The sequence below is a fragment of the Terrapene carolina genome, unplaced genomic scaffold (genome assembly GCF_002925995.2).
Source record: "Terrapene carolina triunguis isolate 2854851 unplaced genomic scaffold, T_m_triunguis-2.0 Scaffold96, whole genome shotgun sequence".
In the NCBI taxonomy this organism is placed as follows: Eukaryota; Metazoa; Chordata; order Testudines; family Emydidae; genus Terrapene; species Terrapene triunguis.
This window is the reverse complement of record NW_020664447.1, coordinates 12,064,928-12,083,608: the sequence shown is the minus strand read 5'-3', so window position 1 is coordinate 12,083,608 and position 18,681 is coordinate 12,064,928. Positions and strand designations below refer to the sequence as shown.

Here is an 18,681-nt window from a genome sequence, read left to right as displayed (position 1 = left end):
AGTTAACTCCGATTAATCGACAGCTCTAATTTTTACTAAAAATACACATTCTATAAGATAATCATGTGTGGACTGCAACTATGCCTAGACCATATTTTCAGCAAGCTTCAAGCCAGCCTCTAGTTTTGAATGTACAGCTAACTGCAAAGGAATGCACACATTCCACACACAGCAAAATCCTGCATTTATGCACATTAGCTTCTTGAATTTATAGTTTTGGTGAACAGCCGCTTTTGCAGGCACAATCTGTTATGTGTAGAAAAGTGAATGTGAAAACAGTTGAGCTCAGAGATGGGGAACATTTTGCCCTTGTGGTCTTTTCTCCCATTGTTGCATTGAAGAGTGGGGAGGAGGGATGTTATCGAGATAATTCACATCAATACAAATGATAGATATGTGTATGAGTGAGCAGACTCTAGTAGCAATGTTCATTTTGAATTCTTAGCGTATGACTGTGAAGGGGGGGGAGGCAGTTGTTTTAAGCTCACATGCTAACAGTATTCTCTTCTTCCAAAACAAACTATAATTGGAAATATTTGTTCAGAATTCACTCTCTCTAACGTAGCGTTCACTTGTAATACAGGTCCTCCAGGTCTAAATATCTACAGTAGATTCAGATAACCAAACTAATGTTAGTGTACGGCAGAAATTAATATTCCTGATATAGAGAAAATAAGTAAATATGGAATATTTTGAAATATAATGAATTAACAGCATTCTTATAGTGTTATAACCTTTGTCCCATTCCCCTCGCCACCAGCCTACGAATTCTTTCCTGTAGTTGTTTTTCTTGTGTTGATTCTATATGAACAATTAAAATATCAAAAAATAATATATTCCTGAGAACGTATACAAAGAGAGAATTCACTGAGCTATTTTTCAATAGACATTGAAACAAAAAAGGGAGACTGTGCTATTTCACATGAGGAGAACAGACATTTTTAAAGTGTTTTTGTTTTATTTTTTGCCTTTATACATGATTTATCTTCTAGCCTTGTCCTCAACTAACTAAATGACACATTTAACTAAAATGACACAATTTTGTAGCCAGTGATCCATGACATTAAATATTTGGAAAAGCTATTGATTCACTGAACTGAAAAAAATTAAATATGTTGAGGCATAGCTTCAAAAATAGAATTTCATTTATTGTAAATTATAGTTGATCTTACATATTTTTTTTACTATTTAAAGTACAAAAACCAAGTACATCTATAATAAAGCATTCAATTTATTTGCGATTAGTCTGTAACTAAACAGTGATCCTGTTTTTTAAATGTAGCCAGATGTAGTGTTAAAGAAAAGCAGCTTGCACCTAAAGCATTTCCCCTTGTTCCCATGTCGTATTCCTCTGCATGTACCTCTTTCTGTTTGCATTAGTCATTCTCTCTAGGTAAATTGTCCATAAGACCAATGATTCCATTAGCAAATTATCCAGAAAATGTTGTCAGTGCACATTGTGACATTTTGTGCCACTGGTGGATTTGCTGCTATTCCAGTGGTCTAATTAACCTGGCAGTTATCTCCTGTACCCAACATTGTCATCTCGTTTTCCTGGGTTCAGACCTCCTCCTCCTCCTCCCCCCCACCTTTAAATGAATATCAGATTTACTATTGATTCCTCCCCGCTCTTTCCCCCCCGTTCCTTTTGATTGGCAGTATCATCCAGACAAACAGAGCGCAGATGTGCCAGCAGGAGAAGTGGAGGAGCGTGTGCAGAGGTTCATCGAAATTGATCAAGCGTGGAAAATTCTAGGGAACGAAGAGACAAAAAAAGAGTATGACCTACAGCGCCATGGTAGGTTCCTGCCGAGGAGTGCTGGCTGTAGTGGCAACAGCTCTTTAATGCAGGGGCTGGAATAGTAGTTAGATAGTATTTTAAAAAGCTTCTTGTTTCTGAACCAAATGTTTTATTTGCTCTTGTCCTACTTTCATATTTGGATATGTTATTGATATTGATAAATACACATACATTAACCAGTAAAAATATTGAATTACTTCCAGTGAGGCATTAGGTAGTGGTACTTCAAATAATTTTAATAAATATAGAATTTAGACTGTAATTATGTAGTTGAGCCATTCTTTTTATCATTGCAGCAGTTTCACTACGTCAAGTTATGGCCAGTACTATATTTTGTTGGAGCAGTTTAGATATAGGTACTGAGTAATTTATGTCTAAGATACAGTATATCATATGGCTTTATAAACACTTCAAAATTATTAAGGCACATTCTTTTTTGGGTGTGTGTATTTTAGGATAGCTTTCATAAATCTTCTCTAGTACAATTACTCTTTATGAAGCAGGTTTATAAATAATATTCCAGTAAAACACATTAACTAGGCAGCTCCAGCATGCATTTCTTTTTATACATCTCAGAAAATAGCTTCTTAAAACAGCGACAGGCTGTTGTGAGAAAGAAAGGGGGGAAATGTAGGTCAGGTCTGTCACACATGGGCTACCATTACATGAAGTGATAGGCTGTCTTTCTGTTCTGGCCTCAGGATAGGAGTCCCTCAGCCTTCCATTAGAACCTTCAATAAATGTATATCCACCCTACATGTTAATGGGGGGAGTCAATAATAGAGTATTGCCCATGGGGAAAACACTCAGTCGCGCTCTGCAGTAACACACTCTGGTCCAGCATTGACGTGTAGCCACCACCACTTTTCAATGTGTCTGATAAAAGCCCACGGTCTCTGCAGCTTATTGAATTCCCTTCCATTGTATATTGGCACACCATCAAATCTTTCTCTCTTGCACTGATTTTAACTCCCCTGCTGCAAAGGTTACCAGAACTTTATTTGAGAAACAAAAGCTTAGTCATAGTAGCAGATATACATCATTGTAGGATAAGAAGAAAGATATACAGTGCATAGAAGTTTATTTTCAGCATGAATTTCTAATTATATTTAAATATATCACTTTCTCAGACAGTGTGTAAGTATTGAGGGGAAGGTAAAATTTGAAAAAGAATAGCTGAGCAAATGATTTTCAAACTGGATTTGTGTTTTTTTTCATTTAAGCAGAATTATGATTACATTGAAATGACCTATTACCTCAGCGCTATCCAAAAAAAAAAGAAAAAAAAAAAGCCTGATTTAACTTCAGAATAGGAATTTCTCATAACTCTCATAACACTTCATTATGCTTTTAGATTTTTACAGCACTCTTGTCACCCACTGTAATAACTACTGCATGCTTAGGTGTGATGAAATTAATAAGAGTTTCAGCTATAAATCTTCATTTTTATGTATGTGATGGGTTTAATTTAAAGCCTTAATGTATACCACAGAATTTTAATATACTGGGCTCAATTCCACCAGTGCAGTCAGTGGAATTACATCAGGAATGAATATAGTATATTCTGTCTTCCTGTGGTGGCAGCAGACACAGATTGCTTTTAAGTAGCTTTGTTTTTAAAGCATCTTAGCGTGAATCAAAGGTGTATTAATGTGTGTTGAGATTATTGCATCCAAAGTTGTTGTTCTAGAGAGTTATCTCAAGAGAATATAAAGACACTTAAAAAAGGAAAACAAATTGTACATTTATTATTTATATGAACCTGAAAGCTCCTTTGGCACTCCCAATTGTGTATCATGAAGATTATGCATTTTAAAATATAAGGTTCTGTTCACACAACACTGGTGTGATTTCAAATAAAGTTGTGCACAGGATGTACACTTCCACTGTCACTTTGAATTTCAGCCACTTCACAGTAAGTTCATTAGCAGCAGAATGGCAGTGAAATTGACTAGAATCCTGTTCGCTGAATACAGCACACTTCAGAAATGATGATTCTGATCAATAATGGACACTTCTGCTAGGGCAGGAACAAAGGGGAAGAGTTATGAGGAAGAGTTTGGCTCAGATACTTATCCAGATTTATTTGGTCTGGAAATCTTACAAGAACTGCCTTTTTTGTATGCTTTGTGAAAATTTCACTAACTCCTTGTTTTGCCAGGTTGAAAATGAAATAAGAACACCACTTTTTCATAATATTGAATCTTCTGCTTCTAATCCTTATCAAAAGCATGAAGGAGAAGGAAAAACTCACATTATAGTTTACCTATTAAAAAAGGAACTTCTTTCCAGATCTGGTCTAAGATTCGTTCATTTCTGATCATAACTCCCCTTCCTAAAAGATTCACATTCAATTAGTTTGAGAGGCTAATCTGAATTAGGCTAAAACTCCATTGAACATCCCAACCTTATATACAGTACAAATGCTCAAATCCAGCTAAGTTGTTGGTGGTAGTAGGTACCAAATGTTACCATTTGACTGGTGGTTTATGTGTAATGGGTTTGATTCCCATGGACATGTCTACATCACAACATATTTGACATCCTTGAATTGTCCTGTATCCCTCTCAGAAGTTGCCCTTCCAAGTTAGGGTTTATGAACATTAGGGGAGCGTACTTGCACTGCTGCCCTTCTATGTACCTGTACCTATTCTATGTCTGAAGGCTTTAAGTCTCTAGGGATCTCTGTATGATACTTTTTCTGTGCAGTAAATTCTCAAAACGTTAGTTTTTAAACAATGTGTAAAGGTGAGGAAGTCGCTACACACCCCTTTGTGGCCCAGTGTGATGCTGCAGGTATGCCCCACCTTAATTTCCCCTGTTTTGGGTGGCAGTAGGTTCACTTTAACAGCCTTGGGGAAAGAAGCCAACACACACTAACAAAAGAGCATTTCCTCTTTCAATAAGACTTTAGGAAAGGAGTAACTACGGTAGATAAATCATAAGGTCCTCATCTCAGAACCCCGGTTCATCTCTCAACTTAAAGTCCACAAAACAAAGCCTTTGGTTAGGCTGGTCTCCTAGAGCCTGAGAGAAAACAACCATTACATACTCCAGCCTACATGGCTACATCTCTCTCACTCAGCTTCCACTTCCTGTTTATATAACCCTAGGCCAAGGCAGGGTCTTCTTGTTTAGGTTCTGAAGTGTCCCTTAAAGGAGCTGTACACTCCTTCACACAGTGCAGAGCAGCATAAAAAGCAAAAATATACAATATACAACAATTTCTATTTTTTTAATAGAAAAGTAATTCTGAAGAATTCTTTTTTCCCCTTTTAACTTAAACAAGTTAGGCTCAGCATGCCTAAGCTTCTAGCTTCATAAATTCATGGAGAATAGGTCTATGAATGGCTATTAGCCAGGATGGGCAGGGATGATGTCCCTAGTCTCTGTTTGCCAGAAGCTGGGAATGGGCGACAGGGGATGAATCACTTGATGATTAGCTGTTCTGGTCATTCCCTCTGGGGCACCTGGCATTGGCTGCTGTCTGAAGACAGGATACTAGGCTAGATGGACCTTTGGTCTGACCCAGTATGGCCGTTCTTATGTAAATATCTTAGACTTACAAAATGTCTACTCTTTGGAGTGGTAAGATTTTCACATAAATTTGTGCTCAGATGCAGACTCAATGACTTTGCTATAGCTCTGCAGTTGAGCAGATAAGCTCCAAAACAATATTAAAGAGGATTTGGAAAGCTTTTGTAAAATTTAAAGAAAAATGATTAAAATCCTGTATTAACCAAGTTAGCCAAGTTTCCCTTATCTGGAAGGACTGGTGAAGTGCTCAACTGTTGAACGGATTCTTGAACATTGAGTTTAGGGTTTCCCAGATAATTGGAAAAAATAGCTGGTTATAAACTATCCTTGTTTGTAGTTTAGGGCTTCACTTACGGTATCATCACTTTTAAAGCTTCAAAACTGTCCCAGAGGGTACTCTTTCTCTCAGCTTTGTGCAAATCCCTTTGTGTGAGGTGGAAATACCATAGTGGTGGATGGAGATTTAGAAAGGGAGTCTTACACTGGTCCAATTGTGAAGAAATGCAGAACATTTAAAGAAGACGTAGTTACATTTCATTTGTTCATCTTCTTGTCACACACTCATTTTAGTTAAGGGTTTTTTGAAAATGAGCACTCTTCCCTCATCCCAACTTTCCCTTCTTATCCTACATTGAAATCATAATGCTGCGTTTGACATCAGAATGTGGATGCAGAGCTGATTGCTACACGAGTAGCATTACAACTTCACTGCAGGATCAAGCAGGAGAAGCAAGAGAGAAGTGCCTATAAAAATGCTTTTAATAGCTAGCACAAGTGGCAAAGAGAACTCTGACTAGCATATGACAAGAAAATAGAGATATTTTAATATGGTGTATTTTTAGTTGTTCCCTAGTATGAAAATCCCTTTTAAAAAAAAAAGCATAAGTAAAGCTCAAAAAAGCCTTTTAAAACCAAAATAAAGCTTCAAGCACAGCCACAATGTGGCAGGCCCTGTGGGACTCTCCGAAACCCTGCAGTTTGCCTGGCAGGTCTACCACTCTTTAAGTGACAGCACTGTTCATTGTATTTCTGGCTAAGGATCTTAAAATTGTGGAACTTCATGGGCACTCGGTGACTTAAGGGATTGATAATGGGACACAGAGAGCCTTTTACCACTAGGTCGTTCAAAATCCAGGCCATGTTCATAGTGGCTGTAAATTAACCCATTGGTGGTTGTTTAGCCTGTGTGCAATGAGTTAATCTCATTCTAGTCCTAAAAGCACAAGTAACTATTCACAGTGGTACCTTAAAGACTAACAGATTTATTTGGGCATAAGCTTTCGTGGGTAAAAAACCCCACTTCTTCAGATGCATCCACAAAAGCTTATGCCCAAATAAATCTGTTAGTCTTTAAGGTGCCACTGGACTCCTTGTTGTTTTTGTGGATACAGACTAACACAGCTACCCCTCTGATATTCACAGTGGTGTCTCTTCCTAATAGTCGCAGTTTAGGTCAGATTTGAATGGCCCATAGCGACAGAACTAATTTCTCAGCCACAGAAATGATTTCTCCCTCCAGAATAGAGTTATTACACATTAAAAGGACTGTGCGGTGAAGCTTTTTTTCCATTGCCTGTACTGTACCTGTGAATAAACAGAAGGGAGACTTCTTTCTTTCAGTTTGGCAATGGAGTCAGTCTTGCAAGTTGCTGAGCACTTCCACCCTGGTCTAGCAAATCACTAGGCACGTGCTTAATTTTGAACTCTTGCATAGTTCCCTTCGAGTAAGGGGGTTCACACACATGCTTGAAATTAAGCACATACTTAAATGTTTTCCTAGATCAGGGTCAGAGTGCTCAGTGCTTTGTAGGATTGAGTCCTGCATTTACTCAAGCAATTTTTATAAGGTTTTGCAAGTTAGTCTTTATATCCATAATTAAAATACAAATTGTTTTCATTTTTTTGTTAGCTTGGAAGCTTAAAAAGGGTAACTTTTAGCATATTAAATTGGTTGAAAATCGGTGGATGGAATTTTCAAAGGGACCTATATCCCAGCCTCTAGTGCTTTATGAATTAGTGTCTAGGTTGCAACTTGAAAGCTTGACCAAATATATGCATATAATGTGAAAATATTTACTTGCTACACATCAGAGGCAATGAAGGTGATCAACGTTGTTACCTCTTACATCATACCACTGTATTAAACTATAGTAGTTTTGTTTAAAAATAAATATTTAAGAAGCAGTGTTTTATCAAAAACATGGAATATTACTTTTAGGAACAATTCTCAACTCTCACCTTCCTTTCCTCAGAACTTTTACTGAAATCATATTTATGTATTTTGTAACACTTCCTAATGTTTATTTTAAATTAAACAGACTGCTGGTTAGTAAAAAACCATAGTAGTACTTGAAAAAGAATAAATATATGGTGTACTTAAAAAAAAAAACAAAAAAAAAAACCACACACACAAAAACTTCCGCCTCTAGCAGTACCAAAGTTTTGAATACCAATGTGACTTATTTTTAAGTTTGTGATTATTGAGGCCCGCTAGGTATTTCACACTGTATTCAATCTGGCAATGTATAAGCTGTACCTTTTTTCTTCATAACTTAACTGTAGTATAAAAAATTCGAACACTTCCCAGAATACTGATCACTGAGTATTGCATATTTTAAATGTTCTTAGTAGTTTAAAAAGATTGGATTTTCATTTATCATTTGTTTAAAAACCCAAAATATTTATTGTATCCCTCAGCAAAGCTTAAAAACCTTTCCTCCTTTAAATTTTGTGAATGACCCAGCAAGAGCTCTAGTAAAGCTTTACTGAACCAAGCTGCTAATAGTTATTTGATGTTATTCTGCGGCCTTAAAGAATCTCAGTAGATTTTCCTTTTAATCTCCTCGAATTGCAGGCTCATAAACCTCTCTGATGAGCCTGCCAGTGTTTTCTTAAATCCTACAGTCGAGACAATGGATCTGCAGAATCCTTTCACCTCTTGTTGTCAAAAAAATGCAATAGAACACAAGGTCGTTGGGCCTGTACTTCTAAAGATTTAATGATTGTTTTCAAGTAACTGTGGAAAACCAGATCATCTTATTTTGTATCTGCGTTCAGGAATGTATCTCAAAATATGCAGATCTAAACAACTTGAGGAGTCAAATACATATACGTATCTATTTAAGCATACAAAACATAGAGCTAACCTCTGGTCTGAATACCAGTTTGAATAACCTTTATATCTCCCCAGTCCATAAAAACCAGCTCTCACCAAAACAACCAGTAGCTGTGGAGAATTGTAAGATGCAAGCTAAAGTACAGTTAAAATAATAAAGACAGGCACACAGCTATTATTAAGTAACACAGAGTCTGTGGATATTGCAAGATTAGTAATCTTGCAGACAAATTTGCAAAACTCAGATCAGCCTTCACTTTCTATAATAACGGGCCAAGTCCAAAAATCCATTTATGCTGTGTTAAAACATTTTAGATTGGATAATATGTTGAACGGGGAAATTTAGAGATTAAATTAGCGTTGTTCAATTTTGAAAAAGAAATGTTTGCTGTTAGAAGCAGACAAGCAAATAATTGTAGCATACAAAATAAAGTGATAGCATGTGTATTGGGTTGTATGTTATGCTTGAAGGCTTTACAGAGAGACCATGTTAATTGAAAATTAACTTTTTTGAAGGTAACCTGATTATCAAATCATTATTAAAGGTAATTACAGGTCAAGCATCATATTCTGAATGACTTTTAATGATAATGGGTCAAATTATTTCCTGCTGTAACTCTGTTAATTTCAGTGGAAGTACACTGAGGATGAATCTGGCCCACTGAAGTTTTTTAATTACAATTGCAGCAGTGGACAGGAAAAGCACAGTTTAAATTCTAAACATCAGGCTCCATCCTGTAGGGTATTTGAGTTAGAGGGACTGCTAGTGGCCTGATTTCCTCAGTCTCCCATCTATTTCCAAAGTCAACAAAGGTGTTGTAGGAAGCATGGTGGGGATTGTGAGAGAAACACTGCTCCCCCCACGTCACTGTTTCTCCCTTGGTTTGCCCCTATCCATGCTTGTGTGTTGAAATCCCCTTCATGGTGGCATGTGCCCTCTCCCTCCCTCGTGCATGCTGCCTGTGAAGTACTACCTCCATTCGTGTACCCGTTTGTATGAGAAACTTATCCTGACACAGAGCACTGCTTCATGAAATCTGTGAAGGGTGGCCTGTTTTTTCAGCCCAATTTATGTCTTCCCCCTTCAAGGGAAGCTGGGAAATGGTGGGACCTCCACAGCCTAAGGTAACTTTTTTTCTCTGCCTGCTCACTACACTGCAGAGGGGAAGTTGGACCTATCCTGCCCTCTGAAACTTTCTCCCCTTTCCTCACAAGTTTCTCTTTCTCTCGCCCCACCTCTAAGAAAAGAGGCCTCATAGTGAAGTCATCTTCTTGTCCCATGAAAGAGAATAAGAAAGTAGATAAGTGTTTTTTTCTCCCAAGTCACTACAGCAAGAATCAGCAAAGAAGAGACTGATGGAGACTTTTTCTTTTTGTTGCTGCCAGAAATATTCATGGTTTCCATTATAATAAATGCTTTATGACTACAAGTCTGTAAGTTGGATTGAGCAGAACCCAAGTAACGTTAAAATATACTTCACATGAATTAAGGCAATACTGAACTTTCATTTTATGTTGGACATTTTATTTTAGACACATTACAGTTTTTGAATAGGCGGAAGAAAATGAGCAAAAGAATGCTCAGTGCCACTGTGTGTGACTAGTTCTAGCTAAAAGCACTACCCTAGCTCTTATTTGGCTAATTTAGAGCAAAGGCTGAACTGAACAGTAACTGAACACGACCTCTCAATGTGATGCTGTGTCCAAAAGACCTAGTGTGATCCTGGGATGCATAAATGAGAATCTCTAGTAGTAGTAGAGAGGGTTTTTTTTTAACCTCTGTATTTGGCAATGGTGTGACCGCTGCTTGAATGGTGCGCATAGTTCAATAAGGATGTTCATAAATTGGAGAGGGTTCAGAGAAGAGCCACGAGAATGATTAAAGGATTAGAAAACATGCCTTATAGTGATAGACTGAATCTGTTTAGTTTAACAAGGAGAAGGTTAAGGAATGACTTGATTACAGTCTATAAGTCTCTACACGGGGAACAAATATTTAATAATGGGTGCTTCAATCTAGCAGAGAAAGGTATAACACGATCCAATGGCTGGAAGTTGAAGCTAGACAAATTCTGACTGACCATTTTTAAATCAAGATTGGATGGATACCTAGCACACTCATGCAATTACTTTGAGGAAGTTCTGTTGCCTGTGTTATACAGGAAGTCAGACTAGATGATCACAATGATCCCTGCTAGCCTTAGAACCTATCTATGACTCTCTGAATAAGAAAGATTGGTTGACAGGTATCTCTCAGTTATCTTTTTCCCTCATACTCCTTTTGTGTCTCTCTTTTATTAGTAGCAAAGTGTTAGAAGTGTGTGGGTTAATTTTATTTAATCTGTACTTCTTTAATATACTGTATGTATTTGGGATAGGCTAGGTCAAGGAGGTTTTATTGATCCTTTCATTATCTCTGAGTTCTCTGATTTGTTTTAATTGCCTTCATTTAGTCTAATTTAGATGATATTTCAAGTAAAATTAGAATCACAATTTAGTTGCAAAAGAAAACCTAGAACACAGTACAGTTTTATACTAACTGGCTGTTAATTAATGAATTGACTTTTTAAAAAAGAATAATTCTTAATGTCCAGTGTTAATTACCATTTTTCACTAATATATAAAGGCAGTTAAAATAAGTGTTTCATTTCACTACTGATAAATTAATATTTGCTAACTGCTGTGTTATGTGTATAAGACTGACACCAAGATGGTAGATCCACAATTAAAAAAAAAACAAAAAACACTTTTGTTCAAAGATATTCTTTTGGATGATCAAATGTTAACCATAGAGAAATTTCTGACTGCTGGTTGATAGGGTCATGCATATATAATTGGTTCATATGTTCCCTTGTTACAACAATATAATATACCACTGGGGGCGGGATTGATTTAAGTCACCAATTTAAATCATGATTTAAATCATCCATTTAATCTTGTTTTTCATTTGTATTTTTAAAATTATTTTCCTAAAGAAAGGTTCATTCTCACTAGTCTCACATGTGATCACTAACACATACCCTTTACACTAAATTTGATAATTCTTTTTGCTAACCAGGAGGATATACACATGTATTTAAGCAATTCTTTGGATTAACATACATTTATTCAGATTCTTATTTTTTATGATTGTATATTAAATTAGAAAATGAATGACACTTTTTATTTACTAGGTAATTAATATTTATCCATATTTGTGTCAAGCTGCACTTGGATGGAAATTGAAATTCAATTAAAATGCACAAAAACAACATTTTATAAATTTTTATTAGTTAAATAATAATAACCTTAAATGTGCTGGATACATAAAGAAAAAAAGGTAGTTTTCTCAAAACATGTTCTGCATTTAAAATTGATTTTATTAAATTAAGTATTATCTGTAATAAGTATATTGCACTGATACTTTTTCTGTACACCATGTCCTTCAAGGTTTTAGAAATAAAAGATCTCATCCTCTTGCACTTCATTTTTATTCATATATTGGCAGAGGAAAACAAGCTTGCTTTCTTTTTCAACTCCCAATCAGTTTCTCAACTTGGAATGAACTGGTCATTGAACTGAACTAGTCGAATGAACTGAAATGAAGAAACTGTTTTTTCAGTAACTGCAGAAGAGTCTACTGCTGTCAAAAGTTGGTTTAGCACTTCAACAAACTCTAAGTCCAGGTGCTTAGCCTGTGACTTCATTTCATTGGTTTGACTTTCTTTAAAACTTTGGCAACAAATGTACTGCTTGAATATTATTTTTTAATTTAAATGATTTTCATACATTATAGTAAGTTTAGGCCTTAATATGTGTTGTCATAATTTTAAAGTTTTTTAAATTGATTTTTATCCACTCTACATACCACTGTGCTGTCAAATTAAGAATCCTAATTATGAATGGCTTGCTTTATACAGTTAATGTTTGAAGTCAACTTATGTAATAGTTCTGTATGTTCTAAAATTTTTAAGTAATTGCTCTCACATCATAAGCCTTAATACCATCATATAGAAAATGGACACTAGACTAGATTTAGCCTATTATACCTAATCTACAGGGAAAGGTGCAAATTACTTTGTTATATAGTCGCCTCATCTAGTTTCATACAAGGGGAAAAAAGTGTTTAAATTACTAATAACACAACAGTCTACAGGCATATCAATCTCACCTAAGGTCCAGGTAGGCCTACTTTATCCCAGACACCTCCACATCAGAGGACTGGGGTTCAGTCTACTTTACAGTAGCCTCTGCCTTTTTCCCCTTTTCTTCAGGGGCTGAGTTTTTAACCACCTCATAGTTCTTTTTCAGTTTCCTAACTGGTTTCTCTCTTACTATGGATACAGTTGTATTTAGCTGGGATTAAAGTAAAACTTCAAAATGAATGACACCTGCATTGTCACTTAAGTATCTGTAAATGGGGCTATCGCAGGGATCAGCAACCTTTGGCCCGCGGCCCGCCAGGGTTTGTTTACCTGCCGCATCTGCAAGTTTGGCCGATGGCGGCTCCCACTAGCGGGCTGCGTGCCAAAGGTTGCTGGGGCGGTTTGTTTACCTGCTACGTCTGCAGGTTCGGCCGATCACAGCTCCTACTGGCCGCGGTTCACCGCTCCAGGCCAATGGGGGCTGCGGGAAGCGGTGCGGGCCGAGGGATGTGCTGGCTGCTGCTTCCCGCAGCCCCCATTGGCCTGGAGCGGCAGACTGCGGCCAGTGGGAGCCGCGACCAGCCGAACTTGCAGATGCGGCAGGTAAACAAACCGGCCTGGCCCTCCAGGGTGCTTACCCTGGCGGTCCGCATGCCAAAGGTTGCCGATCCCTGGGCTATTGGATGCTGTGATGTGCTTTCCTGCATAGTGCTCTCAGCTCCTGCTGGAAGTAACCGTTTGTAATCTTATAGCAGAAAATGCTAACAATCAGACAAGATTTATAAATGTTTATAAAATATTACAAGTGTTTGTATGGCCTTCACACCAAGTATATATGGTGGCTAGTATATAGGACAGATACTTCCACAGTATTGGCTGCACACCACCTTATAACAGTGACTTTACACGGTTCTCTACTCTTAGCAAGTGCTGCAGCCTGCCAGTAGGCCTGCCCTGCCTCTCACATGTCACTTTAGGAACACTTTTTTGCCCTCCTGTTCCTTCCAGCGGTAGCAGGCCTGCTAACTGAAGCACGCACCGAGTGCAGGAAACAATGCTCGTTCAGTAATAATGGCATAATCCTGACTAGTGCCTAACTATGTCTATAGTTGTCTTCCTGCTCCTTGTCATGTCTACTTCCGGTGGCTTAGTCTTTATATTCCTGCCAAACAGGTCCTGCTAGTCATACGTTTTCCTCTCTCCTTTCCCTCCCAGTCCACTCTGTCTAGTGCACAGCCACCATGGCCACTTATGCTCCACGCAGGTCCTGGATCTGCTTTATCTCCCTCTCCTGGGAAAGGTTTTCCTGCACCATGGTATCCTGATGTACCTCAATGATGTCTTCTCCAAGGGCAGTTTTCCCTTAGTCCCTAGATTCTTCCCTCAGTAGCCCTTTTCACTGTCTTTTTTTAAGCTGCTATCCTCAGTTTCTCTCATCCAAATAGAAGGGCAAAAAGTCCTGAGGAAAAGGATAGGCCAAGTCCTCCTCCATTTCAGAGGATGGTCAAATACTCTGCTTCCATTGAGGAACATAATATAAATGCACAAAGTCATACAGTGCCCTGAAGAGAAACCTATCTATATGACCATAGGAAGGCGAGTAGATGCATTGCCCAAACTGGTTGCCCAAGTTATGTAAAGACCCTGAAACTCAAAAGAGCCCCAGGCTTATTCATTGAATAGGAATCTGAAATCCACCATTTAAGAGGGATTATGTTGTTTTAGCTGCAGCTCTGTGACAGGCCATGTCCTATGTTGTAACCTCTAAAGGCCTTGAGCAAACTGCATATATCAAATCTAAGTAGGCTGGGAAAGTATAAAACCTAGTTAAGGGTCTTTGTTCCTCCAATATGATGTGTCAAATTGCATTACATGCTTTACATTCCATTTCATGCTGTTCTTCATCATTGCTAAATGTGGATCTGTGAGCATCAGAACATCTAAATCTCACTTGGTACAGGCCAGGACTATCATTCTAAAGCTGTTTGGAGAGATCCTGTATATCATAAAAGAATGTCTGGACCTCAGCAAACTTTGACTCTCTCTAGACAAGAAGGTTAATTCTGGGTCCTCCTTTCAGAAGTCCAAGAGTAAGCAGGGGCCTAGCATTTCGGCTCTAGAAAAGTAGCTACATCTGTTATTGTGGGCATTTATATCATGCTTGTCACAATGGTAGCTAAACTTAAAAATGAAAGCTTGCCCATTTAAACCTCCCTCCCATCCTTTCGGGTGAGTGGATGACCTATTTAAATCAGTATCCTGCCCTTTAATGTTTTCTTAAGTTTTTGGAAGCATCTTTGGGGTAGCGTGAGTCACTCCTAGCCTTATAACAGAGACATTGGCACCAAAACCATTTTAGAGAAATGCCTCTTTGACCACGTTCATGAGTGGGCCATCCAGTGATTTGACTGGTGAACTGTGTATACACCGGACTACCAATGTATAGGTAAGAAACCAAATAGTTCTGTCTCTTCAATTTATCAGAACTGAACATGTATCACTACTTTCTTTTAGAAGATGATCTAATGCAAACATGGCCAGTGGATGCTCAAATTTATCTTGAAGACATGTCCTGGAATAAGGGTATGAATGTTTCACTTTTTTTATATTGGGAGAGGAGGGATGGGATAGCTAACAGACTTGGCTAGAGTCATCCTGGCTGCTTCTTCAGGGCAGGTCTACACTACCGCTTAAGTCGATCTAACTTACATAGCTCAGGGGTTGAAAAAGCCTCCCCCTATACCGCCCCGTAATGCAAGTTTCAAGGCAAGTCCATACCGGGGCTATGTCAGCAGGAGACGCTCTCCTGCTGACATAGCTTATAGTTTTTGCCAAGGTGGAGTAATTATGCTGACAGGAGAGCACTCTCCCGTCAGCATAGCGCGTCTTCACCAGATGCGCTACAGCGGCACAGCTGCATTGGTGCACCTGCACCGATGTAACACTGTAGTGTAGACTTGCCCTCAATCTTTGAGCCTCTTTGAGCTTTTTAATGTGCCTTGACTGTGATGACTGGAAATGTTTGCTAAGTTTTCTATATCTCTTTTGACATGTTATTGTTCTGATTTATCTAAACTTCTGTATGTTGCTTGTCTTTCCCTTTGAAATTTACTTCCTCCCCCTTCTTTTTTTGTTTTTGTTTTCTTTGCTTGTATTTTGACTTTATTTAATTTTTGCTGCTCTATTCTTCATTGCCCAATATTTTCCTTTTTCTCATCAGTCTCATCCTCTCATATCTTTATAAGTTATGCAAATGCCCTTCCTCAGTGCTGCTAGCTATAGATTTGGAATTGCCACTTGGCTTTCCATGGTAGTCAATAGTTTTGCTCTCCTTTTGCTGTTTTCAGTGGTAGAGAAAACCCACCCTTCCTCAGAGAAGTAAGTGGGTTTGAATCCTTTGCTGTTCTCACACACAAGATTTCCATTTTGTCAGTGTTTCACCTCTCTACTTCATTATAATTTGGGAGGTTTTATCATTTGACATTTTATTTTTAAAAATCGTGGAAACTGTGTAACTTGTCCTCTCCTTTATGCTCCCCCTCTCTCCTCCAACCTAACTTCAGAGCTGTTTTTGAATCTTCATAACCTGCATTACTGAGGCCAATTATTAATCACAGAAAATTGTATTTACATCCTATCTGTTTTCACATAAGTGATTTCCAGACTTCTCCAAGATTCTTGGCATTCTCTCAGAATCCAGTCCTCCTTGCTCAGAGTTCACCACTGGTTCTCTGCAGATTCCTAGCACTACTTCATTGGTGGGGGGTACACTTTTAAAAAATTAATTATTATTATTTGTTTTTATTAATGAAAAGATTCCTCTCCTGCTAGGCACAGGGAGTGCCTCATAGTCAATGAAACACTAGCCTTTTATGTTACAGCTATAGCTATCTGAGAGTTAAATACTGTTGCAGGAACTGTTGTATTCAGGCTCTACTTTTCTTAATAGTGATAAGAGGTCCTTCACAAACTCTGCAAACTTATAACTTCCATCATCAGTTCAACAGTAAGATTACATATTTCAATCTTAAAAAGGAGCTTTGCAATGATGGCTTCAAACAATTTGTTTGTGCTCAAGCACTAAGTTTTTTTTTAAATTGTTTGTTTCAACAGATGAAGAATGTTATACACGCTTATGCCGATGTGGTGGGAAGTATACTGTCTCCAGAAATGAAGCTGAAGAGGTTTCCTTGGTTTGCTGTGACACATGTTCATTAATTATAGAGATCCTTCGATGAAATAAGAGTTGTCCCACTTGCATGTGTTGGTTTCATCCAGCTGAATAGTCAGTGGACAGAATCGGTTAGTAAATGTTTCAGGGGAAAGGTGTGCATTGCAAGTGCTAGCACACTGTCAGGGCTGAAAAGGAGGGCTTAAGTCTATTTTCAAGATTTAACCAGAAGACCTTAAACAAAAGAGCTGTAAGTGTTTCAGTTAATCAAATTAGACACATTTCTGTACTTAATAGAATTTGAACTGTCCTGTGAAAATGGTGCTTGTTCTGCTTGTTTTCACTGATTTGAAAACTGTCCTTTTCCTGCCCTAAAAATGAGTCCTTTCATCATTTTTAATTAATTTATTTACATTCCATTTGTTTGTTTGGTCTAGATGCCACTTGTTTCTCCTCAAGATTATAGCAGTTATAGCTGGGGGACTACCTTCAGAGTAGCTAAATCTCACATTACCATCAAAGACGACAAAAGTTACCTTATAAACACTTAACATGAGAAGTATTTTTCTGAAAACAAAACTGTTACTGGAATTGGAAGAGAATGGAGATCAGCCTAATATGTTAAAAGGAAGGAAGGTAAAATTTCTAGGAAGCAGCTGCTGTACAAAACAATGGTCCTGTGCCTTTTTAAAAAATGGTCAAAGCTTTTTAAGCAATCTTACAATATGCATATGCAACTGAATTGAGGGGCTTATGTGCACAAAGTTGTTACCTCTTTCCTACATGTCACGTGTTAGTAGACTCCAGTAGTTAAGATCAGAGCCATGTAATAGTTTAATGACGTCTCCCATATATTAAGGACTGCATTTCTGCAAATGTGCTGTTTGAAGTGTTGCTAATACAGAGTGGTTCTGCCACCTCAAGAATTTGCATGGTGACTTTTGTCCAAGAAACAGCTTTGCAATCATAGTTTTGTCTAAGTCATTTGGACTTTTAATTTAACTACATTGGTAATATTTTATGAATGGAAACTTGAGCGTAGGTCCACAATAGGATTTAGGCACCAAGTCAAAAATTTAGATCCTCCAAGCCCCTGCTAAGCTGCTGCCTAACCCTGCATGTGGCTAAAATCTCTAGGTGACTAAGTTGCCAGTGGTGAAATCCCCAACATGCCTATATTTCTGTGAGTGGACAAGTACAAAGCCACCTAAGTCCTGACACTGCTGAGCTGCTCAGGGTCTGATCTGGTAGGTGTTCTCAGAGTCTGCCTAAGAGCATGCCTACTGGATTGGACCCCACATAAAACAGGGTGAGTATAACAGTAGCCCAGTAGTTGAACACTCACCTGGGATGTGAGTGACCTGGGTTCAGGTCCCAGTGTGCTTGATCTGGAGCAAGGACTTGAACCCAGGTCTAACCCATCCTAGATGAATATCCCAATCACCAGGTTATAGGGTATTGTGAGTGAGTCTCTCCTGTTGATGTTGTTCTACTTAAATAGTCATTGGTACAGGGACTGGAACCTGCGTCTCTCAGATGAATATCCTAACCACTGAGCTATAGAGTCACTCTCTCTGGCCCAATTAATAATGGCCATCATCACTACCTAATTTTTTTTATGAGAAAGGGCTGACCTGGCTTAAACTCTCCCTAGAGTTAGACACGTATGGCTGTGAATCCCTAGTGAAGATGGGTGCCCAGCTGCCCTTGAGGGGCAGGGCAACTCATGCTGTATATGTTCTGTGGAATGTTACTGAAAAATGACTGGAGTGGCAAAAGAAAGTTAACCTGTCAGCACTATGGCTACTGCCACGCCAGCATGGGGTGCCTGAGGACATAAAAAGCGACAAAGAGTCCTGTGGCACCGTATAGACTAACAGACGTATTGGAGCATAAACTTTCGTGGGTGAATACTCACTTCGTCAGATGTCTG

General features: G+C 38.3%; 1 protein-coding gene across 4 annotated transcripts in view; it reads left to right on the top strand.

The window, feature by feature from the left end:
• DNAJC24 (DnaJ heat shock protein family (Hsp40) member C24) overlaps positions 1-18,681 on the top strand; it is an 80,187-nt gene that overhangs the window by 46,575 nt on the left and 14,931 nt on the right. Inside the window, exons 3-5 of one of the 4 annotated variants that reach the window (XR_003369777.1) lie at positions 1,660-1,798; positions 15,092-15,160; positions 16,691-16,879. Coding sequence is in view for 3 of the 4 variants with exons in the window: in XM_026651570.2 (XP_026507355.1) it covers positions 1,660-1,798; positions 15,092-15,160; positions 16,691-16,815 (333 nt within the window). In the remaining variant the exon portion in view is untranslated. Of the gene's footprint in view, positions 1-1,659; positions 1,799-15,091; positions 15,161-16,690; positions 18,631-18,681 lie in introns of those variants that run through there. The other 3 variants (XM_029911419.1, XM_026651570.2, XM_026651572.2) reach the window with 3 other exon arrangements.